This window comes from Paralichthys olivaceus, chromosome 6 (genome assembly GCF_024713975.1).
Source record: "Paralichthys olivaceus isolate ysfri-2021 chromosome 6, ASM2471397v2, whole genome shotgun sequence".
In the NCBI taxonomy this organism is placed as follows: domain Eukaryota; kingdom Metazoa; phylum Chordata; class Actinopteri; order Pleuronectiformes; family Paralichthyidae; genus Paralichthys; species Paralichthys olivaceus.
In genome coordinates, this window is record NC_091098.1 from 6,184,407 (window position 1) to 6,208,782 (window position 24,376).

The 24,376-nt window shown below is 40.2% G+C and overlaps 2 protein-coding genes across 5 annotated transcripts in view; both read left to right on the top strand.

Moving 5' to 3' along the window:
- LOC109630843 (plexin-B1-like) overlaps positions 1-11,398 on the top strand; it is a 62,192-nt gene extending 50,794 nt beyond the window's left edge. For all 3 annotated transcript variants that reach the window (XM_020089278.2, XM_069526994.1, XM_069526995.1), the window contains 12 exons: positions 829-895; positions 1,248-1,394; positions 1,813-1,987; positions 2,388-2,491; positions 2,589-2,673; positions 3,579-3,751; positions 4,618-4,778; positions 5,965-6,112; positions 6,418-6,482; positions 7,738-7,813; positions 7,952-8,026; positions 9,221-11,398. In XM_020089278.2, the coding sequence (XP_019944837.2) occupies positions 829-895; positions 1,248-1,394; positions 1,813-1,987; positions 2,388-2,491; positions 2,589-2,673; positions 3,579-3,751; positions 4,618-4,778; positions 5,965-6,112; positions 6,418-6,482; positions 7,738-7,813; positions 7,952-8,026; positions 9,221-9,325 (1,381 nt within the window). In that variant the 3' untranslated portion in view covers positions 9,326-11,398. The remainder of the gene's footprint in view (positions 1-828; positions 896-1,247; positions 1,395-1,812; positions 1,988-2,387; positions 2,492-2,588; positions 2,674-3,578; positions 3,752-4,617; positions 4,779-5,964; positions 6,113-6,417; positions 6,483-7,737; positions 7,814-7,951; positions 8,027-9,220) is intronic.
- Positions 11,399-15,721: 4,323 nt separating this feature from the next.
- LOC109630677 (SRSF protein kinase 3) lies at positions 15,722-24,152 on the top strand. 2 transcript variants are annotated; one of them, XM_020088992.2, is made up of 13 exons: positions 15,722-16,079; positions 16,172-16,254; positions 17,748-17,851; positions 18,275-18,383; positions 19,037-19,124; positions 19,312-19,399; positions 19,619-19,725; positions 20,701-20,869; positions 21,210-21,286; positions 22,166-22,273; positions 22,476-22,545; positions 22,703-22,795; positions 23,179-24,152. In XM_020088992.2, the coding sequence occupies exons 2-13, from the start codon at positions 16,211-16,213 to the stop codon at positions 23,361-23,363; spliced, it is 1,242 nt and encodes a 413-aa protein (XP_019944551.2). In that variant the 5' UTR covers positions 15,722-16,079; positions 16,172-16,210; the 3' UTR covers positions 23,364-24,152. The 2 variants fall into 2 exon arrangements, with proteins under 2 accessions (XP_019944551.2, XP_069383058.1); XM_069526957.1 differs by lacking the exon at positions 15,722-16,079 and having other exon boundaries at positions 16,089-16,254.
- The last annotated feature ends 224 nt before the right edge of the window (positions 24,153-24,376 follow it).

The following is a 24,376-nucleotide window of genomic DNA, read 5'->3' on the forward strand; positions in this document are numbered from 1 at the left end:
CAGTTCTGACTGAGCAGGAACTAGGTGAACTTGATACCAAACCTCCAGCACACTCATGGGAAGCCACCTCAGTGGGTAAACAGGGAAATGAACGCTGGAGAAGAGAGAGGGGCAACAAAGAGATGGTTATTTTACAGATCATATTAGTAGCAGAGTCATTAGGTCTAATAACATAATTTATGCTATACTAGATCTAGCAACAGCTTTTTCAAGCATTTTAGAAATTAGTGTTAATAAAAGGTAAATATCAACTGCCTGATGATGTTTAAAGGATGCTGTTGAGTCATTTCAATCAGGAGACACTTTAAATGTAGAGTGAACAAATTGTATCACCATGCATGATAAGAGATGTGATTAGAAGTTAGACCCTTTATGATGTCATCAAGGAAAGGAGGGTGTGGTTTCATAGTATAGGAAACACCCCCTGGTCTGTATACTGGTGGTGGATGATGGGATCTAGAAAATGTTGAGGATCAGATGAGTGGGCTGAGCTGGGCTCGACCAGGGCTCTGGAAACTTTGAACTTCATTAAAGGAATACAAGGAGCAGTGGAGCTTTGGTTGTCATTCAGTTTGTATGAATAACAGCAGCTCTTTAGAGGTAGTCTGACTATCTATCCACCCTAGGTGAAATTCTATTAGATCGATGGAATGCCACTTCTTTTCTATCTAACACAGATGTTCCATGTCTCTTCTCAATTGTACTGAAACATGGCCGTGGAGTCAAAACAGTGGAATTATTTTCCCTGAATGTGTATTTTTATTTGATAAGTTGATAACAGACTCATCCATAAATGACTTGTTTACATGTGCTCGTCTCATTTTCCAGAACTGAATCTGTTGTCGAGAAGCTCCTGACAAACTGGATGTCCATTTGTCTCTTTACCTTTCTGAGGGTACGTACGTCAGTATTTCAAACCAAACCTGAACACAACAGCTGTACAACTAGAGGGCGATGAACTTGAAGAAGAATAAACTTGAGAAAAAGTATTTATTTGTGTAATATTAGATATTTTATTGACCTTTATTTTATCTGGTGACCCACCACTTCTGTAATTGACAGTAAAGCTGTATTACCATGTGTTACAATGTGTGAGCCAAATGTATTGTCTTTGCTGAAGAATTCCCACACAAATCCATGATAATATTTAATAGTATTCAAATGTCACATCAGCATGAGGAGAAACCACACTCAAATCTCTTAAATACCTTTTGTTGTGTTGACCTTGCATTTTTCTGCTCGACCAGGAATCAGCAGGGGAGTCGTTCTACATGCTGTTTAGAGCAATAAAGCACCAGGTGGATAAGGGACCTGTGGACGCTGTGACAGGAAAGGCCAAGTACACACTAAACGACAACCGGCTGCTACGAGAGGACGTGGAATACCGCACGCTGGTGAGTACACACATGTTAACAAGTGTCAGTGTTGGGGCGAGAAGTCCATGTATCCTGTCGGGTTTATTAGAAACTGATTAATCAAGGTTATCCATCGTATATTTCAAACAATTTGAAACATTTCCACAATTTCCTCATCTATATCTATCTGTCTATGTATGTTTCAGATAAATACAAGTAAGAAAAACTTACTCTTGAAATAACTTGACTTGTTTCAAGAAGTGGTGAAATACAATTTCTTTATAATACATGCAAATGTCACCCTACATTTTTAAAAAGTCTCTATTAAGTTGACAAGGTTAATTCAGTCCAGTATGGACACATGCACACAGCTGGACACTCTGCTCAAATCTGCACCACAGTGTGTGCATTACAGTGCAGCCTCTCTATCAACAACCCCCCCTGTGTATCTGTCCAGACGCTAAATGTTGTGATGCCAGCTGCAGCTGCCAGTGGAGGCACGATCACCCAGACGGTACCTGCCAAAGTCCTGGACTGTGACACCATCACCCAAGTGAAGGAGAAGCTCCTGGAGCAAACCTGGAAGGGAACCTCCTTCTCCCAGAGGCCACACGTTGACTCGTTACATCTCGGTAAGTGCACTTTGATTTAAGACATTGTGAGTCTCCAGAGCATCTGACTAGTGACATGTGAGCAGTAGATCGCACAGAGTAGTTCATCACATTAGAAATCTTAATGAATATATGTTGAATATTCAAGCATAGAACATGTATGCAGTGGTACTCGCTGAGGACACACACCGAACTGCAGGAAATTCATCTCTGCGGAGACGCAAACATCTTTTACATCTTTTGATCAAATTACCAGGCCTTTCCATGGGCACCTGAATATCTAAATTTGATTGAAAGTTGAAATGTCTGATGAGTTCTTGTGGCATCTGGAGCAACATATGTCATGTACTACAAGCACATACTCAATCTGCATTGAAATGCATTTTGCTTGATGTTGCATCAACATTTGTTTTCCCTCCAGAGTGGCGTGCAGGTGTTGCAGGTCACCTTATCCTCTCAGATGAGGACCTGACGTCAGTAGTGCAAGGCTTGTGGAAGCGCCTTAATACACTGCAACACTACAAGGTCAGAGCAAGTCACACAAACGCAAAAAAATACACATAAACACCATTCATGTGCGGGATAAAGCTGTTAAGTTGTGATAAATTGCTGTGTAACGCAGGTCCCTGATGGAGCGACGGTCGCCCTCGTCCCCAGGAACACCAAACATCACCTCCATGACAGCCATGATTACATGCCTGGAGAAAGTACGTCTCAAGCACTGTTTTATGATTCGTACACAAATACATTATTCTATTTCAGACACACACAAAGAGGAACGTCTTGTATAAAAGCAGGATTACTGCACAACATTTTACAAAATTTATAGAAAAAGACCCTCTAATATTAATAAACTTTCATTTCAAAACACAGTGCTCCACAATAAGCAAAAAAATCTAATAAAAAGTCACAAATAAATAAACAGTCAAGACTAAATGGAAATAAGGTTGAATGTATACAGTGCCTTTATGGATAAAGACAAAATGATGGCACTGACTCTGTCAGCCTCATGGCAGGTCATTCCAGAGCCTCGGCCTCTGACTGCAAACGCTCTGTCTCCTTTAGTTATTAGCCTGGTCATAGATTTCAGTGAAACTGTCTCTTATTTATCCTTCAGTTTTTTGAAGGGAAACTAAATTAGACTAAAAAGCTCTTCACACTGATCACATCCTCGTCTCTTGCATGCATTAGAAGAAGATTTGTCCTGCAAGTGTAAACTGAATGGGTGAGTGTAGATCAGCGCAGATCCTCCTGCAGTCATCTTGTGTCATGTCGGACGAGATGGTGATCAGCTGAACTGAGTCTGAACAGCCAGAGGAGGTCGCTGTTTGACTGTGTTCACACAGAAGCACTGGATGTGGTGCTGAGAGTCAGTGAGGAAAGCAGAGATGTATGTCGAACAAACAAAGACAAACAACCTCAGTTTCATTCAAGGGAATGAATGAGTATTCACTTCTTCCCTCTCCTTTTCAGACATGATTCCTTTATTTGATTTGCTGCCTTTTTACGTAACCACCTCCCTTTTTAAAAAAAAATTCTCAGCCTGCATGTACATTCAAACAAGCCGAGAAAAATACACTCCTTTGCCTGACTGTTTGTCTCCTCCTGACAGAGACCCCTATGCTGGATGATGGGGAGGAGGGAGGAGTGAGGCTCTGGCATCTGGTGAAAGCCAACGAGGAGTCTGAGCTGCCCAAGCACAGGAGAGGTAGTCTGAGGGAGAGGGGCGGGGAGAGAGCCAAGGCCATCCCGGAGATCTACCTCACACGACTGCTCTCCATGAAGGTAACAGAGATGATGTGAATGGTGTCACTCACTGACATTTGATGGGTTTTTTTATATTATAACATAACATACGTGGTTGATGGTTACATTCTTCTAATACAATGAAAAAAACCACATATATAATGATGTGAATCAGCAGCACAAATGAGAATGTTTTAAAGTGAGGTCCTTGTCATTTACTCAGATAATAACATCAATTAAACACATTATTATCAGGATAATAAAACAGTGTTCTTTATGTTATTAAGTTCTTCACTATGATGAGCTCCCATTGTTTTAAGCAATTAGTTTTCTGTGGTTCAGTGGGTCTAAATAAGCCTTTGTGCTAATTTGAACAAGAAAGAATTGAGAAGAAACAGTGTGAGTCTACATCATTTAAAACATATTCAATATTAATCTTTAATTTACTCTATCTGTTGACCTAATACATTGCATTAGAACTGTGTGGTGTAAACATTGCAGTGGGCTATGGAGAATCATGTGCAGTATATTGGATTCAAACAATGAGTAAAGTCTGTCAAACTGAAGCAGAGACATCACAGCTTCAGTGTCTGGAGTCAGGTTAAGCTCCAAAAATACTGGATCCATATTTCCCATAATGCAGTGTGACAGTGTCACATGTTAGACCCTGCTTGGTAAATGCCCATGTTTTTAAAACCCACGCGACGGCCAATAATATAAAGTTTAAACCCAGTCCGAGATAACGCTGATGACATCATTAAGGTAACATGACAAAGCTCCAGAGCCACAGAAAACGTTTTCACAACACAGTGAATCATGAAACCAAGTGTCATGTGTCATGTGCTCCTTTAAAGAAACCTTCTGATCTTTGTTTCACACTTTGTTTATCTCCTCCTCTGTCTCAGGGAACGCTGCAGAAGTTTGTGGATGATTTATTCACTGCGATCCTCAGCACCAGTCGTCCCGTACCTCTGGCTGTCAAATACTTTTTCGACTTGCTGGATGAGCAGGCGCTGCAGCACAACATAACGGACCCCGAGACCATCCACATCTGGAAAACCAACAGGTAAACGGTCAGCAGCAGTTAACCATAAGTGAGGAAGGTCTGAGAGGAAGTGGCCAACTTCTGGTGCGCTGCCCTATGAGAAAGGTTATAAACACACAGGGCTATTTCATTTAAAGGTTAAAGAACATCTGACTCACACCGAACATATGGACGACAGTTGAGATATATAAACACAAGGTTCATACCACTGTTTAATTTTAACCCAGGTACATTAGATGATGTATGTAACATCACAGAGTGTAATTTTATATATCAGTTCCTGGATCTATCAAACGATGCAGTATTAGGGCCGTGATCAAAAAAATTTGAATAAAAATTACAAGAATACTGTCCTGATTAATTCAGAAATATATCATAGTATTACAAGAGCAATGGAAAAAAATAAGAAGTGGGCAGAAGTTAGGAAGAAGAGAACCATGCTCCCTGTAGTTCCACTCCTTCTGCCTTCTGGATTCAAAATCTTGATTACCTATCTCATTGTTTTTGAGATCTAAAGCTGTGTCGGAATTCAGGGGCTGCATCCTTCAGAGGACGCAGTCAATGAAGAGCACATCCTTCATGGCCTGCGTAGACCATGATGGCCAAACCGAAATGAGATGGTGTGTTTTACGGAGGGTTTCCGCGATCACTGTCACCAGCTTGTTTTGCCCTTGTTGCTGTTGCTTAGTAACTTTTAAATTGGACACGCCCAGAACCTTTTTTTAATGCCACTTGGTTTTTATATGTGTACCATTAGCCGCTCTGTTGAGTTGAAGCGTGATACTCTTGTGGCTTGCCGGCACCATTTCCTCTTTAAAAACAGTTTGTCACTGAAGTGCAATGAATCCTGGGATAGGTTGTGCTGGCAAGGATCCACCCAGTCTTCGATGCAGCAAAGAATGTAGCTTCTGTTCGAATACTACACAGACGTAACCCAACAATAACTTGGCAGTCGGCCACGACCACACTGTCCCGCCTCCAATAACAAGGAAATATACTCCAAGTCTCTGTGGCTCCTTCTTGTTTAATCCTGATGATTATGATAACGTATTGGTTAACATTGTTTCATTATTTGTGAAACCTACACTCAAGTTTGAGAACAAGATGATCCACATTCTTCATTTTTTGTCTTAACTTATGTAATTGTATGTTTTGGGTGGAATGACTACTTATACGCACACCCTCTTTTTCCTGTCTGCCCAAACAGTTTACCTCTGCGTTTCTGGATCAATATCCTTAAGAACCCACAGTTCATCTTTGACGTGCAGACTTCAGACCATGTGGATGCTGTGCTGTCCGTCATTGCCCAAACCTTCATGGATTCTTGCACCATCGCCGACCACAAACTGGGGCGGGTGAGCTGACCAGACCAAGACACTGTCAATATAATAGAATAATGTTCACTGCGAACACTGGGACTCTGCTATTACATAAACAACCCCCCCCCACAAAATAATGCAGGATAAGGTGACATTAAAATACTCCAAATAACAGTTGTACATAAATGTGACCATGTAAATCACCTCATCTCTGCAGGTAAGGATAAAGGAGGTGATTAGACCATGACATCATGCAGTTAATCGTTGTTTATCACAATGTAAATAATGTCTTCCAATAAATATTGTTTAATACTACAAATTGAAATGTATAACTCCCACAGGACTCTCCCATCAACAAGTTGCTGTATGCCAGAGACATCCCGCGCTACAAACAGATGGTGGAGAGGTAAGAGAATGGCAGCCAGAGCGCCCCGCTGACCTCGGGCATAAAAAACACCAGGGATGGAGAGGAGGAAGGAGGGAACTAGAGCAGCGCCGAGGACAATCTGTCAGTGCCAGACAGAGTGTAGACTAAGCCTGCGAGGCTTCCATGCATGGATGGTCTGAGAGCAGACTGCTGTACTTAATGCCGTCTGCCGCACATTAAACGCTGAAGATTACACCAATGATGAGGCGTCGCTTCACAGGATCTTTAATGTAAAAAAAAAGTGTGCATTTAAAAAGCCTTTTTAGTGACTCAAAACATATTAACACTTCACACGTCTATTTCATCAGCCTGATGCATAGAAGAGGATAAATAGATCTAAAGTGGTGAATAAAATCCCACACACTTAATATTTTGCAATAATAAATATGTTTACAACATTTTGTGCCACACCTAACAATTGTGTTTGCTTAAAGCCTAAATTATTCCTAGAATTAAAAAGAATACTTCACACTTTTTCCCCATAGGCTCTACATAATTATAGACGACACATCTCCACTTCCTGTCATTGTACAAGAAATAGGCTTAAATGTTCAGTGTGTAGAATTTAGTGACAACTAGTGTTGAAGTTGCATGTTGCAGCTGAACACCCCTCACCTCACCCTCCCCCTCCAAACATGAAAGAGAACCTGTGGTAGCTTCAGTTGTCATAAAAACTCAAAAGGTTTTAGTTTGTCCAGTCTGGGCTACAGTAAAAACATGGCGGCCTCCGTAGAGAGGACCTGCTCCTGATGTAAATATAAAGTATTTAAATATAAAGAGACTTTTCTAGAGTCAAGAAAAAAGAATTGTACAATATAGATGAAGCACACTAAAGAAAACATCACTAGAATTATTTTATATTCAATTTCTGCCAATAGATCCCTTACACCTAAATCTTACACACACTTAAAACTTCTCGCCTTCCTTGGTCGTTACTTGGAGTCGTCCACTGTGGTGCTAACTGATGCAAAATACAACCCACATAATTCCTCTTAAATTAATCAAAACAAAAGTAACAAGCCTGTTCTAAAAATGTAAGCAGTTGAAAGTCCAGATATTTGTGGTAAATGTTGAAAAATAAAAACTCAAGTACAGACCCCTGAAAAATGTACACAAAGTATTTGTTAAAAAAGTTAAAATAATAGAAAGTGTTATTTTGTTGTTTTCTTTTCACCAATAATTACATGAACTTCATCCCTGCTTTTCTTTTCTCTTTCCCTCCCTCTCTCTCCAGGTATTACGCAGACATCCGTCAGACCATCTCTGCCAGTGACCAGGAGATGAACTCCGCTCTCGCAGAACTCTCCCATGTATGTTACTCACTCCTCTTTTCCTATTTTATAAGAATGACTTTTTGAACACACACAAATCATTTCATAACGTGGATCTTTCCATCTGGATCACAAACACATTTCTTCACCTCTCTTGTTTTTACTTCCCCAAAACAGAATTACGCTGCTGAGGTCAACTGCCTGGTGGCTTTACATGAGCTGTATAAGTACATCAACAAATACTATGATCAAGTGAGTACAAATGACTGCTGGACAGGGTATTCTACTCTTGTGTGCATGTAAGAATAATTGAATGCGGTATCGCAGTCGACATACAGTTATTTCTTAAAGATGCCAAATGGTTTATGTGGTTTATGTTTTACTAAGCCCAGCCCCCATTACTTATTGTTGCTACGCTTTTAAGACTCTCCGTGCTCAGATGGCACAAAATGCAGTTTTCATTGACACTGATGACAGATATGCAGGTGTCCACTTTTTAACGGTAGGTCCTTTATTTCACAGCTCACAGGCTAAGCCCCTCAGTTCTTGTCGGTGACTGTCTTTTTGCCAGATTAGACCTCACCTAGTTATCACTTGTTTTCAAAGTGAGCTCTGGGGAAGAAAATGTTGTGTACCTTCTCTTCAACCAATCAATCAAGGAAAGAAAACCTGCACTCTTCACTCGAGATAAACTAAATCTGTCACAATGCAGAGAGTTCACTTTACCTGGTAACTATGTCAGAGTCAATGAATTATAAATAAACACAAAGGTTGGTATTAGTAGCAGACGGATACAAGTTAGCCCACATGCTGAAGTTAGATGATGTGCTGTTTTGGCTGCTCAAGCGTTTACACTTGATGCAATTTGAAAAAGATTCAGCCAACAACTTTGACACGGCAACAATTTGTTTGGAGCAAACTCTGAGCAAACATTAAGTGATAATTAGAATAATTAATAATGATAAGTAATAATAACTTAAAGCTAGCTGTCCCCGAGGACATGTTCACAGTTGTAAAACCATCCTGATTGTCTGACCAGTGAGACTTTGGTCTGATTGGAGTGTAGAAACCAACCAGTTGAGCAGGAGACGACAGCCTTACTACTTCAATATATGAAACCATGTTAGCATGTCCAAGTATACTAGTATAAGAAAAATGCTGTTGAGCTCATACACCTAATTTCCTGCAGCTTGTTTTCACTTTGAACATTATAAGAGAGAAAAGGCTTTTCCTTGAGTTTGGTGAATGTGCTGGAGTGTCTCAGACTAGACTAAGAGTCTCCAAGCTGTGATTGGCTGTCCAGGAGAGGGGTTTTTGAACATTTGCATAGATGTCCCTTAAATCCCCTCAGACATTCACTTCTATACGCAAAGGGTTACCTCCATTGAGATAGTTACACACTATAACTTTCAAATGTAAATGCTCGGATCTCCTCCCTCCTGTCAGATCATCACAGCGCTGGAAGAGGACCCCACCGCTCAGAAGATGCAGCTGGGTTACAGGCTGCAGCAGATCGCTGCCGCTGTTGAAAACAAAGTCACAGACTTATGACTCGACTCATGGAACGATGGATTCTTCCTTTAACCTTGAGGAGAGGACAGTGGTGAAACAAGGTTCTGTCTCCTGGAGAGAAAAAAGACACTCATTGTGATTCTGACGCTGGCCATGTTTAGTACTCCCTACACATTTCCAAAGGAGTAAATAGAAGTCACAAAAAAAGAGAAAATGTGAAAGGAGCTCAACAGAAACCTCCTCTGAACTTTGACACCTCTCCTCGTAAGGATTTCACACGATGACTTTAACCTTAAAGGAGACGGATATCAACAGAGTTCTTTCACCTCTTCCTCTATGAATCATGGCGAACATGTTCACAGCAGGTTTATTATTTGTGAGCTGAGGAACGGACGCTGTTGATGGGCTGGATGTGAAAATCCGGGAACGAGGAGGAAAAGGGAAAAGAAGGAGTTGACCTTTAAGTTAACTGTGGAACTTTTACCATGTTACGTCAAAAAGTCTTAGACAAAGGACGAACAGATAATGACACTGTCAGAAAGCCTTTTTTTAAATTCTGCTTTTAGCTTCCTTAAATCATTCTACCAAGTCTTACTCTGTGAGGTCACTCAGCTGTTATTGGACAGTTTGACGCTTCGCAGAAGTGTTTTCCAGGATACATGTAGTTTTTATTCTTGTCACTAGTTACTGTAATTAACAGATCCTGCCTCGTGTAGTCTGAACTGAAAACCAGCGTTGACTAGCTTTCTTTTCATGGTGACCAACTGCTATTTTGAATCTTCTCCTTGTTGATAAACGTTTTTTTTAAATATGTTTTACCAGAGACGGTTTGGCTGAGCTGCTCGTTCTTAACTCTTGAACTGATCCGTCCTGAAGGAAGTTCAACAACATGCAGACAAAACTAATCATTTACGACCATAATCGTGGAAAACGATGGATCTTACCACCCACAAAAGACCAAGCCTGACTTATTATGAGATAAATGCACAGATTAATAATAATGCACAAAGAAATTAACTCCACATTATTTATTTTGTCTTTCTCTGCCACTTAAAAAAATATTCATCTTCATCAGGGTTGATTTCCTAATTGTGTCAGATATATTCCTACCACAGTAGAAAAAATATTGCATTAGAGAACCATGGGAAAATATTATTCATAAATCCAGAGGTTACTGTGAAAAAATAACATTGAATTTAACAACATCTGTTTACAGTTATTTCTTATATCTCTGCTTTATAGATGCTTTTCAGTTGCTTTGTCCAACTGATTTCATTTCAATTTGGATTTATCTTTTCATATTTCATTTCAGTTTTGTTACAGTCTATCATATGTTGTAACTTTGGATCTACTCGTGGTCACTCGACAACATCAGAGTCCGTTTTTCCGCTGATTCAGCTCCACATGTAAATGTAGTTTCTAACTGACTGAGAGCCATCGGTGAAATGGTCTGGGGTTTTTTCAGGGTGAAGGAAATGGAGGAAACGTCTGTTACAGCACAAATGCAGCGAGATATCTGGTTTTCACACAAACATTTCACACTGACAACAGAAGCTATGCCATGATTTGAAGCTTTAATTTGTATTCATGCATTAGGTGTGAGAGCAGATGGCAGAATTTAGCAGTGCAAAGTTTTATCTCTTCATCCTACTCAAAATGAAGTAGCTCCTTTTTTTTTTCAATTTAATTTATTGTTTATTTATTTCATTGCATATGTTGTTATCATTTTTAAGACATAGAAAATAATGGTTTTATGTCCCTCCCTATCAGATGCTACATCTGGATTCTTTTTTTCTCTTTTAAGAAAAGTAAAAAGCTGGACCTCATGGTTTGTTTTTATCTGCTGATCAAGTCAAGTCCAAATCAAAGTTTCAGTCTCATTTTATATGTTGAATCCATTTTAGAGGCAGTAGAGGAATATTATTTGTAAAGTTGTACATTAAAAAGACTGTCAAGATTGTTTGCTGTGCTCACTTCTGATGTTTTACCATTTCCCTGTGCTGTAGTTCCAAACTGTTCCCCAGTAATCCTGACTTTACTGATCTCCGACTAATTGATAGGATGAACCTAATAACAACTTAATGTGCTGCAATAAAGTGGTCCCAGTGTTAACAGATGTGTGAAGTTACTCTGCTGCTACACTGAGCTGATGATCATCTGTGTTGTTACTTTGATAGAGATCGTGATGCATCTCTATTTGAGGTGTCATGACACAGATGCTCCAGACACCTGAAATAGTGGTAACACCTCAAATACTGGCTTGTCCAGGTTTTCACAAACAACAGCTCACTTGACTCGTCTATCCGTGACTTGACCACAGTAAGTAACTCAACTTGTGCCATTGTCGACATCCATTGTCACTCACTTCTGTTGTGGTGGTGTCCGTTATGTCACTTCGGCATTGGTGTTGTGGTTATAGCAGTTGTGTTGTGGCTTTTGCATTTGTTTTTTCAGTTAACGAGCTTGTGTGAGATGTGTCCGCCACCGTGCATCTACTGACGGAGAGTGAGTTTTTATTATATGTAGCAACCGAGCTGAAGTTAAGTCTGTTCGCAGAAAAATAAACAGCTGCCAAATTACTCAAACTGCTTCTTTAATAATTCCCACAACAGTAACGCTCATACAAGATGAAAACGAGACCATCCAGGCTTTCACATCATGCAGGTAATACCTACGGTTCATTTGAGCTAAATCTTGACTTGTTCCAGACTATCCCTGTGTGCTTACACCAATTGGTGCACACGCTTAGCTTCAGCCGACATGTTAACTTCTTCCTGTTATCAGGGAGCGTGATTGGAGAAACTCCCTATTTCTCCTCTCTCTCAGCAGACTATAAATCTGGACATATAAGCACCTCACACATCTGGTGAGGGCCTCACACTGAGGTCTGTTCGCTTCCCAAATAATACACACCCAAGACCTGTTTTCTCCCAACACAGCTGTTAACTGTCAGAAACACATAATCTGCCATCCAGACTATCAAGTGATGTGTGTGTGTGTGTGTGTGTGTGTGTGTGTGTGTGTGTGTGTGTGTGTGTGTGTGTGTGTGTGTGTGTGTGTGTGTGTGTGTGTGTGTGTGTGTGTGTTTTGGTTGGAGCGTGATTTATGAAATATAGACACCACTGCAATTTAATGGGAAATGTGCTGTCTGTGTTCAAGTGTTAAACCGAGTACAGGCTGAGTCTGTGTGTGTGTGTGTTCGTGTGTGTTTGTGTGTGTGTGTGTGTGTGCGTGTGTGAGAGTCTTAAATTAGCAGCAGCATCATAGCAAAAGAATGCAGGTGACGTTTCAGTCTGTGTGGGGGTCAGGGGTCAGACAGGCTAAACTGTGTGCATCTGTGCTTACGTGCACGTTTGTATGCCAATACACAGTATGTGTGCATCCTCGATTGTGTCGGTGTCTTCTCTGGGTCAGATGGAGGCTGGTACCATCTGTGGAGGAAATTGGAACAAAAACAAATCTTGTATCACCTGATATATTTTTAGTCTCCCCTACTAACCCAGTGATCCAGATCCATGCAGGTGGTTTGATGTCCATCTGCAACATACACACACACACACACACACACACACACACACACACACACACACACACACACACACACACGTCCTCCTGTGGGAAGTATCTTATTACAGTCAGCTGGAAATGGAGAACAGTAATAGCCAGCTCAGTCTTTGTAGCTAAGGACTGGACCAACTTCATAGTAATTACAGGAAACAGGAGGATGAAATGAAAAAGGAGAAGAAGAAAAAAATAAATTAAAGAGTCTAGAAAGCACTATTGATTAGTTAATTCTGAGGCCATATGGTTGAGGTAGCATCTATAAAGTCGCATTATATGTGAGGTGCTTGTGTAAATTTCGGACTGTCACTGAAAAATATTCATACTGCCATAAACTATGTTCTCACAGACGACTGTATACTGTTTATTTATATCTATGTGTGTGTCCAGTATTTAAGGGTTGAAACTGATTTTAAAATATCATCTATTATAATGTTGAAGCGTTTACTGACCTTGAAACCCTCACATCCACTCTCTACAGTCTTCTGATGTATCAATCCTGATGATGGTGAAAGGTCCAGGCCCTGAGGCAGCGAAGCAGCCCCGAATCATGATGCTCTCCACCATTCTTCACAGTTGGGATAATGTTTTCCCGTTTGTGAGCGGGGCTCCTTTTCACGCCACATGTAGTGATGTGTGTTCTTCCCAAACGATTTAAATGTTAGTTTCATCAGTTAACAAAATGTTTTCCCAGTGTTGTGGAGTCTCAAGGTGCTCTTGGGCAAACTTCATTGCCAGAGATGTTGGGCAGTTATAATATATATAATTCAAGGCAATATAATAATTCCCTCAGACCGTTAGCTGCCACTCTAGGGTTCTTCTTTGCCTGATTGAGGATTATGCGTTGTGCCTTTGGAGTCATCTTGGCTGGACACCGACTTCTAGTTATCATCTCCATTTATAGACAGTTTGTGTGGACTGTGAATATCTGATGAACATCGAAAGTCTTTAAGATTTCTTTAATCGTTTCCAGCTTTATCCAAGTCACCTACTTTTGATCGTAAGTCCTTTGAGATGTCCTTTTTGTGAGGCATGGTTCACTTCAGCAGATGTTTCTTGTGAATAGGATGCTCTAAACATCTTCAAATTCTTTTTATTGATTGGACTTAGTCTAAGGGATGACATTCGTTTTCCAACACACACTGTGAATGTTGGAATGATATTTTCAGTATAGACAAGAACAATTCAACAATTTGTGTTTTATTCATTAAATCAGATTGTGTGTTGTTCATTTATGTAACTCAGATGAAGATCAGATCATGTTTTAAGACAGATATAATTCCAAATATGTCACATACTTTTTCTTGCCACTGTGTGTGTTTCTGCTTTGTCCTTGTTTCCTCTGTAGCTCCACCCTGATTCAACAGTCAGTCATCACTGAGGTTCACCTGCCAGGGTCAGAGAGAGGGTCTTGCAGCGTGGGCTCAGCTGTGCCTCAGCCCTGGATTCTGTCTTTTACTTTTAACAAAGTCCAGGTTTGGGTGGTTTTATTCAGGTTAGTGGTGTTCGGTGATTTTTTCGTCATATCTGATCGTCAAACGATTCATGTATATTTTGGCTTCATGGGGGAAGAAAAATGGAGCTGAGTTCCTTTCATTTCAGTGGGAGTGTGTTAAATAACAGATAAGCATCTCACACAGTTGAATGTGAAAAATCAATTGATACTTTTATGGATCAGTGGAACCGTATTGCTTTCCATGTGTCTGATGCCTTTCTAAGAAAAAAGATTCACCTAAATGCCAACATTTCTGTCAGATAGACTTCATCAGTCAATAACTTGTTCTCCTCTCTGCTTTATACACCTTTTTATGGACTATAGCGTTCATACATCGTCAGATAAATGTATATATATATCTGACGATGTATATATATATATGTGTGTGTGTGTGTTTTTATCCATATGTTAATATTTGCACAGCTCATTCTACTCTAGTTGCATTAGTTCATGTACATTTCATCTCATGTAATGTTGAGAACTGTATATGTTGGCTGTTCATCAGTCACTTTATCTCCTTTTGTTCTTGCTTTGTGGTTTTAAATGTTACTGTTCATTTTCTTAGTCTATTTTTTTTATATTTACTTTTGGAGAAGCACTTTGTACTTGCCCACTTTGACATTATCATATCTTAGATGTAGTTTGTGAATAAGTTTGCTTGATTTAAGAAAATATAGTGTGACAGCAGATATAAAGTTCAAACAATATAGGTTTCATTATATATATATATCTATATATATATATATATACAGTATATAACAACATGGCAGCAGTGCAAGTGTATATAGCTATAGTGTTGTCTATGGTCAGGAGAGTTTAAGGGCCAAGATAAGAACCTGTGATAACATGTCATCTGACTGAGAACAGTTATTCACGTGAGGTCGAGTGACCCTTCACACACACACACACACACACACACACACACACACACATTATCTTCTCACCTCTCATTTCTCTTCCCTCAACACCATCAGTGTTTTATCTCTCTTACTCCCTCTATACTTGTTTCATTATAACCCAGCAGCCCCCTTCCCTATGTGGTATCAAAAGATCATGGGACATGTCAGGGAGGGAGTGTTAACAGTGTGGTTTTGGCCATGGAAAGCAGAGCAGTTAAACATAAATTTAGCACCATGTGTTCCATAATTCACATGTTTTTGAAGCTCTTGAAGTAAACGAAGGGTTTCAGGTTATAGAAAACATAAAAACATATAATTACACATTCACACCTCATCATGGGTAACATGCCCATGAAACACTTTATATTGTGTTGGAAGACGGGGATCCTTCCTGAGCCCAGTTTAGTAATGTCTGATCCCAGTGGCCCAAAGGCCAAACTCCCATGAGACGAGGGGGGGGAGAGGTTCAGCAGCTGTCGCTCCCTCACCTCCTCGATTGGCTTGGCCTCACGAGACACTCCTCTCATCTTTTAGCCCCTCTGCTCTCTGCTGTTGCTCTCCCACAGTAAGCGACACACAGAAATGGAGGGAGAGCCCTACAGATAGAGGGAAACAGCTGATTCAGAGCTTCAAGCTGATTTAGACCAGGAGTGAATCCCACAGCAGAGCAGGTAGAGGCCTGGCAGGCAGTGGGTTAGGAGGCTGCTGGGGATTTCCATGTTTAGACCCTGCTGACTGCTACTGCTGCTGTTCCCAGTCTCCTGAGAGATCGAGCCGGACCCCTCCCCCTTATTCCTCTAACCTGCCCAACTGTTTTCAAGTGGTCCAACATTAAAAGGTGCTGCAGCTTCATGCACTACTGCTGTTTCTGTCCTCACTTTAAGATTTGATCTCTGCAGACGACACATATCCACCTCTGTTTAATTCTAGATACCAGCTCTCTGCACACTGTATCTGCTGAAACACACCATGCAGAGTCCCCACTCAGCTGATGCAGCTGCTCAGCAGCAAAGGTGAGTAATAGACTTCCTTTATCTATTTTTGAATTGGAACTACTGCAGTGTCTGTTCTTAACCTGCCTGTTTAGGATGTTCTGTTCTCTCGTCTTGTATTAATGCTCCAAAGCTACTTGAGAATTACTCCTTGTCATTAGTGAGTCCTCTTCAAACTGTTCTATATCCTATTTATTGTTTGTGTGCTCAATGTCAGGTTGAGGTTTTTTTTTTATAAACAGTCTATGGTGCAGAGTGAAGTTATAAAATGTGTTCATCCTGCCTGGTTGATCAGCAAAGAACATTTTCTGGTCATTGTTTTTCATAAAATGAAACAGAATTCTCTTCATTGCTGTTCATGTGTGTGGTTTATACATAAGTTTTAATGATTTACTAAACTGCTGTTATTTTTGCTTTTTCAATTCCAGAAATCGATTAAGCAACTGACAAAATCTTCAAACCCAAGTTCACTAAAAGCTCTGTACAGCAGCTTGATAAAAAGATTTGCAACAAAACAAACATCCTTTCAGTTTTTAAACAAATTCCCGAACAGGAAGTGATTCTACGAGCATTGTTGTCATGACAGAGATCAGCACCTGTGCTGTGTGTCTGTGTCTCAGTCCAATGTGGTGAAATCAAAATGCAGTAGTTTATCTGAGGACGTAGAAGACGATATCTTCATCTGGGTCCAGAGACTGAAGGCACACTACCCGCCCCCATTTACTGCTATAGAGCACTGGTCCCTGTTTATTCAATTTTTATAAATTTTATTAATAATGAAATTATCTTGTGCCCACTATACATTTCCCCAGGCATGTGAAGTTCAATGGGTAGCAAGACCAACAGACAGACAGGTAGACATACATTTGATGAATTAGTAGCAAAACACTTTTCCAATCCTCTTGAAACACTTGCAACTATTAAACCAAGGAGAGACAAAGTGCACAAAAGACGTAGCAAACGTTTCCCCATCTGTAATCAAGACTCTAAATCAGATTCATTTTGAGGAAAGGAAGATAGTTTTTCTTGCTTATTGTAAGTTGCTTTGGATAAAAGCAATTAAATGATATGAAATGTAAATGTAATGAATCTGAAAACAAACGTAACCTTACGTCAAACTCTTCAGTGTGTCCCTCCGACCAAACAGAAATCACACCTGTGGTCTGTATTTTCAGACATGACGTGGTGCGAACTCTCTCAGTCCAGTCGTTATCTAAGCAGCTGGGTTGCATAGTTATCAGGTTGCAGGAGGACATACTGCAAAATGATTTAGAGCTGAGTCAGAAATAGTGCAACTTCCGACGCTGCTTGCGTGCTCTTGTCCAGGCAGCAGGACAAGTTTCCATTGCAGGTCGAGTCAATGGGAAACTCCAAAAGTAGCTCAACTCTCCCAGCTGCCCCCAGCAACACAACACTGGCACACACTCACATGCACTTGCTGTTCGGGCAGTAAAGCTAAAGACTAGAACCAGGTTTTTCATGTGACATGCCTGTGCACGTGTGTTTGTGTGTAGGAGTGAAGCTGGGTCATCTAATAGTTTCAAAGCCCTTGGATGCCACGAGCAGCTGGATCCCAAGGACAGCCTACACTCCGAGGACCCCAGAGAATACTGTTATGGTAGGGCAGAGACTCTCAGCTCACTCTGTCATCTGCACAAGTGTTCATTTGCTGCTGCCAGAGTCACTATGTTTTTACACGCAGCCTCTCTGTCCCTTTAGAGCAGCTCGCTGTGAGTCGAGCTAAATGATTTGTATCCAGTGGTATGAATGAAGCAACTGGAGCTGGGCACCTCTACATTCTACTGCATATATGATGTGTCAGACATATCAAGTTGTAGTTATATTGCTATGCAAACAGTTGTAGTACTATGTAGCACAGCTAAAAGAAATAATCATATTACTTTGTTTTGAGCTGATATGGACTTGCGCATCATTTTTTTCCTGTGTCCCGCCTGCAGATATTAATCAAACAAATTCATATTGACGACAAAATCATTTTGCCTAGTCTATTATTAGATATCTGCTGTCTCTGTCTCCTCAGGTGGGTACCACCCTGTCCAGATCGGGGACACCTTCAACAGAAGGTATCAGGTGGTGTCTAAGCTCGGCTGGGGCTATTTCTCCACCGTCTGGCTGTGTCTGGACCTCAGGTAGGGTTATCAAGTTTAATTTTAGGGCTGAGGACAGGGGTTGTATCCAATCTTATATCTCACTTTCCCCTCATTTATAAAAAAAAAAAATTCTTAATGAGGGGAAAGGTAAATATGTTTATTTAATATAGCAACATTTTATGGACTACTCAATTAAGGTAAAATCATGGACGGTAATGGTAGATGAGGTGTGTACAGAAATATTTATATCCATTTTTGTCCAGTTTCTGTACGTACGCATAGGTGTACAGATTATATGCATACGAAATATGTAACTGCAAAAATAAACAAAAGTTAAAAAATAAAGAAGAAAAACATACCAGAATAAATCATATCATACTATATCAAATCATATCGTACCGTGACGTATGGCATTGTAACATACTGTATTATATCAGATTGTATCATACATAACCACCCCCCTTACCTTTTCCAACCTCCTTTCACCCTCTGATATTTGTGTACAATTTCTTCCACAAATACAAAGAAAGAATTGAACACAAAATGTTGAGCTTTTTGATTGTAATGATTATTATTATGCCTTTCTTATAAAAAGGTTTTAAGATGGTCCAGATGTAAGAGCGTGTTTGTATGACTCTAAATCACAGCTCCTCGTGGACAGTTGTATTCTGATGTGGTGTCTATGTCAGCAGGCTTGGTCGACACGTGGCTGTGAAGGTGCTGAAGAGCGGAGAAGGCTTCACCCAGGCTGGACAGGATGAGCTGGCTCTCCTACGATGTGTAAGTGACCTTTTTCTAGTTTTTTTTCCACTCTAACACATCTTTCTCGTTCTGACAATTCTTTTAATTTACTCAAGTTTACTCCCCAATAACTCACCTCCTGCTCCTCCTCTTACTCTCTATTATTCTCTCTATTCTTCTTCATTGTCTTCCTCATCTTCCTCTCACTCCTCCTCTCTGTCATCAGGCCTGTGGTCCTTCGAGCCGTCATCCCTCCAAGCAAAGGATTGTTCAGCTGCTTGATGACTTCAAGCTGGCCGGGGTCAACGGGGTCCGTATCCTATTTACAGCCTGTCATTTCTAAACCTGACACTGAGTGCTGAGGAGTTATAATGCTAGAGATCTGTGCTTGTGTACAGTATATGTGTGTCTACACTATACTAAGTAAATGTATTTTGTAAAGCATGTATCTCTGTATGGTTGTTCACTGATACAGTACAGTACATCATACAGTAGTATGGTTTGTAATTCCTACCTTAATACCCGGTGGTTAGACATGTGCCTGGTGCTGGAGCTGCTGGGGCCTGACCTGAGATGCTGGCAGCTATGTTTTGAGAATCCAGGACTGTCAGGACTGTGGGTCAAACAAATTCTTACTCAGGTAAAGTACAAGATATAGTAGATAACAAAAGTAAAAGCATCCTCGATTAAATTATTATCTGATTGGCAGAAGAAAATTAATCATACTGAGAATTTGCTGCATTTCACTGAAAGGACTGGAATCCCACTGAAATATTGTGTTCTGCTGCAGTTGATTAAATATTTCATAACTGATATTTAAATCCAAATACCTCAAATAAATGTCATAAATTGTTGTACATTTTGTCAAAGACAGGTAATTCTTACCAAGTGATAGGTTAAAGCTGCTGCACACTAGAAGATAATTGGGCTGATTTTAGACCTGATTTGCAGTTTCCGACAATCATGGGGTGTGTTCCCGACTGGAGGTCACTTTGTGCCGATTATATGCCAAATAATCCTGCAGTGTGGGGGATTTACAAAATAATAATAACAAATCCTCCCGATCTCGAATCATAAATATCAAACATGATTCTATCAATTTCTTTTTTTTTTCCACTGCAAAACAGAACACTCAATGTCAGTCCTCCTCCATGTTTTCTTCTGAAGTCACGTTTAATCATAAGTGTTCCACACTCCGGTTCAGAAGGTGGCAGTAATGCGCCTTTAAGTTGTTTGTCAACAACCATAAGAAATACTGAAGAAGAAGATCTCGCAAGTTTCTTTTCAAAAATTGGTCAAGAGTTGAGGAGCGTCTCTGCAGCAGCTCTTAGCAGATTGATAACATTGTGTGTCTGTATGCTTAAATAAAACTACAGATGGTTAGCTTAGCTCACAGGCATGAGACTGGTATCAGTCATTTTATTAAGAAGTCAATGAGTGTATTTTTCTGACTTCATCCAACATTGTGGCTTTGACACGAACGGAAACCAAAAACAACAGTTAAAGAAAGATGAGGCTACCTGATTCTTATTTTCAAATAGTGTCAAGGTAATCATGGGCAAGGGAAGAGTTTAGTACTGGTTGTATAGCTATAGCCATTCTGTGTTTTCACTAGGTTCTGCAAGGCCTGGACTACCTGCACACTCGGTGTAAAATCATCCACACTGACATCAAGCCAGAGAACATCATGCTGTGCCTGGAGGAGCAGTCTCACAACGTGCCAACAGGGGGCAGCAGCTCCACCTCTCTAACGACAGGGAAGGAGTCTTCGTCCAAGTCCACAGGCACAGTTGGTTTTGTTGTTGCTACAAATGCTGGAGCAAATGCTGGAGCAAATGATCTATTTTAATTCTGAGCTGCAAATATGTTTACGAAGCAGACGTTATGGTTTTAATAAGCACCGTGTGCTGTGTACACTACTAAGGCAGGTGGTATTTTGAAAATGATATGTCCTAATACATTAGTTAAATATAAGAGAATGTTTCTCAGAATAATTTAAACTGTACTCAAGCAAACACATATCAGAGATGAACTAACTAACCGTTCAGTAGTTAAATGTGGCACAAAACATTTCCTCTTGGAATGAATAAGATATTGTAATATATGATTTATTGTTTCTTTCAGAGAAGGAGCCTGTGAACCCTTCCAGCTTAAAGGAAATTAAAGTGAAGATTGCTGACCTGGGCAGCTCCTGCTGGGTGGTCAGTAGTTTATACTCTATACTATATACTCATGTGTGTAGAAGTGTTTGTTTGTGTTTGTTCAATAGACCTACAAGAAGAGTCCATCTCTTCAAATAGTCAAATAACTCAACTAATAATGACTCAAATAACCCAAATATGAATTTGAGTTTATATTGTTTATAATAACTGCATTAAAATATAATTTGAAAACAATGTGACACAAGCCAGGTTTCAAATGTAAAGCAAATTATAACCAATCATTGAGAAACTGCAGATTAATTAGCATTTCTATCTCATACTGTTATTTGGTCAAGAATATTACCTGAATCTGCAGCTTCCTTCAGCTTTTACCATCCAGCTTAACCTTCCTGTTCTGGTTCACTCTCACCGCTCTCATAGCTTTGTCTTTGACTGCAACTGGAAGCTGTTCTCAGAACTGAACTAGTCACTATGTGCTCAGCACCAAACAGCAGACAGACAGGGCCTAGCTCCTGAACTGTGTTCTTACAGTGTGTCTCTCATCTAAAGAGGACGAAAACAACTGCAGTTATTGTAGGTAGTATTTGTCAATGAGAAAGGAAGCAGAGACAAAAACACAAGTTACAGAAATCTCTGTCATCAAGAAATATCATAAATGCTGTGTTTAATTAGGACCTTATTGCTCATGGTGAGAAGGTGAAAGAGAAAATAGTGACTTCAAAAAAAAGCTGGTGGATTTAGGCAATGCTACTTGATTCCACCATTTTACAGTCCATTTCAGTACAGTGCTTTATATGCTTATGCTCTCTGCAAATTTACTCTGTAAAAAGTAGAAACCCAGCTATCTTACACATAAAAATGAAAAACTACAATTTAACTTGTTCCCCCTGCTCTATCTGTCTTTCTCTCTTGGCCCAGTACAAACATTTCTGTGAAGAAATCCAGACGCGACAGTATCGCTCACTAGAGGTTTTACTGGGATCTGAGTATGGTCCGCCTGCTGACATCTGGAGTGTCGCCTGCATGGTGAGGGGAAAACCATTCAAAGACTGTCTCTGCACCATACTGCACAATGAAGCTTGATTAAGTAAACTCTAACTTTACACAGTATTTCACAGTTTTTACATTTTTTCCTTGAGTTTTTGTTTCTTATGAGAAAAAAACTAATGAGATCCCCTTTATAGATGTTGACTTTCTAACCCATTCATTTTCTCTTGTGTTCTCTCAGGCCTTTGAGTTTGTCACCGGAGACTCGCTGTTTGAACCCAAAGCCCGCGAGTCCATTTCCCTGGAGGAAGGTAAGTGTCTATTACAGTGTGACAAGTACTGGCACAGGATTAAATGAGATTACACTGTAGCTGCATTGTAATTGCTGCGCAGTGCATGCTAGTGTGTAGTGTAGAATTGAGTGTCTCGAGCTTTCATGTGTGTGTTTGCTCTCTCCGTCCTTCTCAGACCACATAGCCCAGATCACAGAGCTCCTGGGAAAAATCCCACCAGCTGTTGCCTTGTCGGGCAAATACTCAGCAGATTACTTTGGACGCAGAGGTGAGACTCCTCCTTAATTTGGATTTTGTTAGGTTGTATTACTTCACTTACCTTCTTCAGTGCAAATCAGTTAATTGATTGATTATTGATTGCAAAATTACTTGCACCAGGGAGGTCTTGTTTTCACCCCTGACTGTTTGTTTGTTGGGTTGTGTGTAGCAGGCTTACCAGAAAAACTACGATGGTTTTTCTTTTCAACATTTTCTATGTTTTCCTTGGGAATATATAATGGACATTTAGGGGACTGATATACTGATGTGCAATTTGTTGCAGCTCGGTTGAATTTAAAGGGACTGTTGAGCCTTGGGCAGAGGTATGCACTCAACTGAGTGCATTTCTAGTTGTGGTCATCCTTGCATGACACCAAATATCTTCCTCACCAGGTGACCTACGTCGTGTCGGTCCGCTGAGGCTCTGGAGCCTTTATGACGTTCTCGTGGAGAAGTATCACTTCCGGTTGGAGGAGGCCTCTGGTTTCTCTGACTTCCTTCTTCGCATGTTGGATTATCATCCTGAAAAGAGGTCCACTGCTGCAGAGTGCATTCACCACCCCTGGCTGACCTCATGATAGACAAGAGGAAGGCCATCCACATGGGCCTCATCCCCATCCATGATCCTAACAACCAGATCCTGTCAGTAGCAAGAACTACATCATTTTAGGGCATCATTGAATTTTTAGAAAACACTTTGTTTGTTGCTTTATTTGAAATCCTGTTGTCGTCCTTACTCAGTGTCAGGGAAGGAACAGGTTATCCTCTCTAGTGAAGCCCTGCTGCGCACAATACTTTTCTTGTGTAGCTACATTTTACTTTTGGACCCTTAAGTCCAATAAGTAGCAGCTCTTATGACACTGTGAGCCAGTGTGACAATGTGAGTTTGATGCAAACCTTGAGTGCAGCTACTTTATTATTCAGTCAAATTGAATGTCACCTAAGTAATCAGAAGATGACACTAAATGGGATTTGAATTTTTTAGTATATCTTTTGTACAGGGCAATAAACTGCTTTTATAATTAATGACAGAATAATTGTAGCGCAAGTGTAAGTCTATCGTAAATCTATTTTATATAAATTAACCCAGATTAAAACAGTTTTTAGTGAAAACATTTTTATTAGAAGGATTTAAAATCTGTAAAGGAACAAACTAATAAAATGAAATATAAAGGAGGCTGTCATAAGATATACTTCCTCAGAATGTTTTATTTAAAAAAATAAAGTATCACTTAATATTTCATAAAGGGAGAAAGGTCCAAACATGTTGTGTCAGAGCTCCTCCTGCTGTTTTGGGGTCTGTTTGGTGCTCCACTTATTTTCCCTCATGCAGAAAACCTTTATCTCACGTGTTTCTGGCTCCTATAATTAACACAAGGAGGAATCCTTCACTCTGTTTGAAATAGTTAAAGCTGCACTTTACAAACGTTTCATGTAAACAGTGGATGTAAGAGGTGGTCACTCAATCCATACAGAGATGTTTAAGCTTTTATGCTGGTGCTGACTAAAACGTGAGCCATGCTAACTTTTAAATCTGACGATGTTATGTCAGTGGTCATATAAAAACAACTTTATTCGAAAACATTGCCCA

What these genes read in the sequence shown, in the direction of transcription:
- LOC109630677 (XM_020088992.2), top strand. Translation starts at nt 16,211, where the DNA reads ATGCAGAGTCCCCACTCAGCTGATGCAGCTGCTCAGCAGCAAAG. An exon ending in CCCCAGAGAATACTGTTATG is followed by an intron (nt 17,852 to 18,274) that starts GTAGGGCAGAGA and finishes CTGTCTCCTCAG; the next exon opens with GTGGGTACCACCCTGTCCAG. An exon ending in GTCTTCGTCCAAGTCCACAG is followed by an intron (nt 20,870 to 21,209) that starts GCACAGTTGGTT and finishes TGTTTCTTTCAG; the next exon opens with AGAAGGAGCCTGTGAACCCT.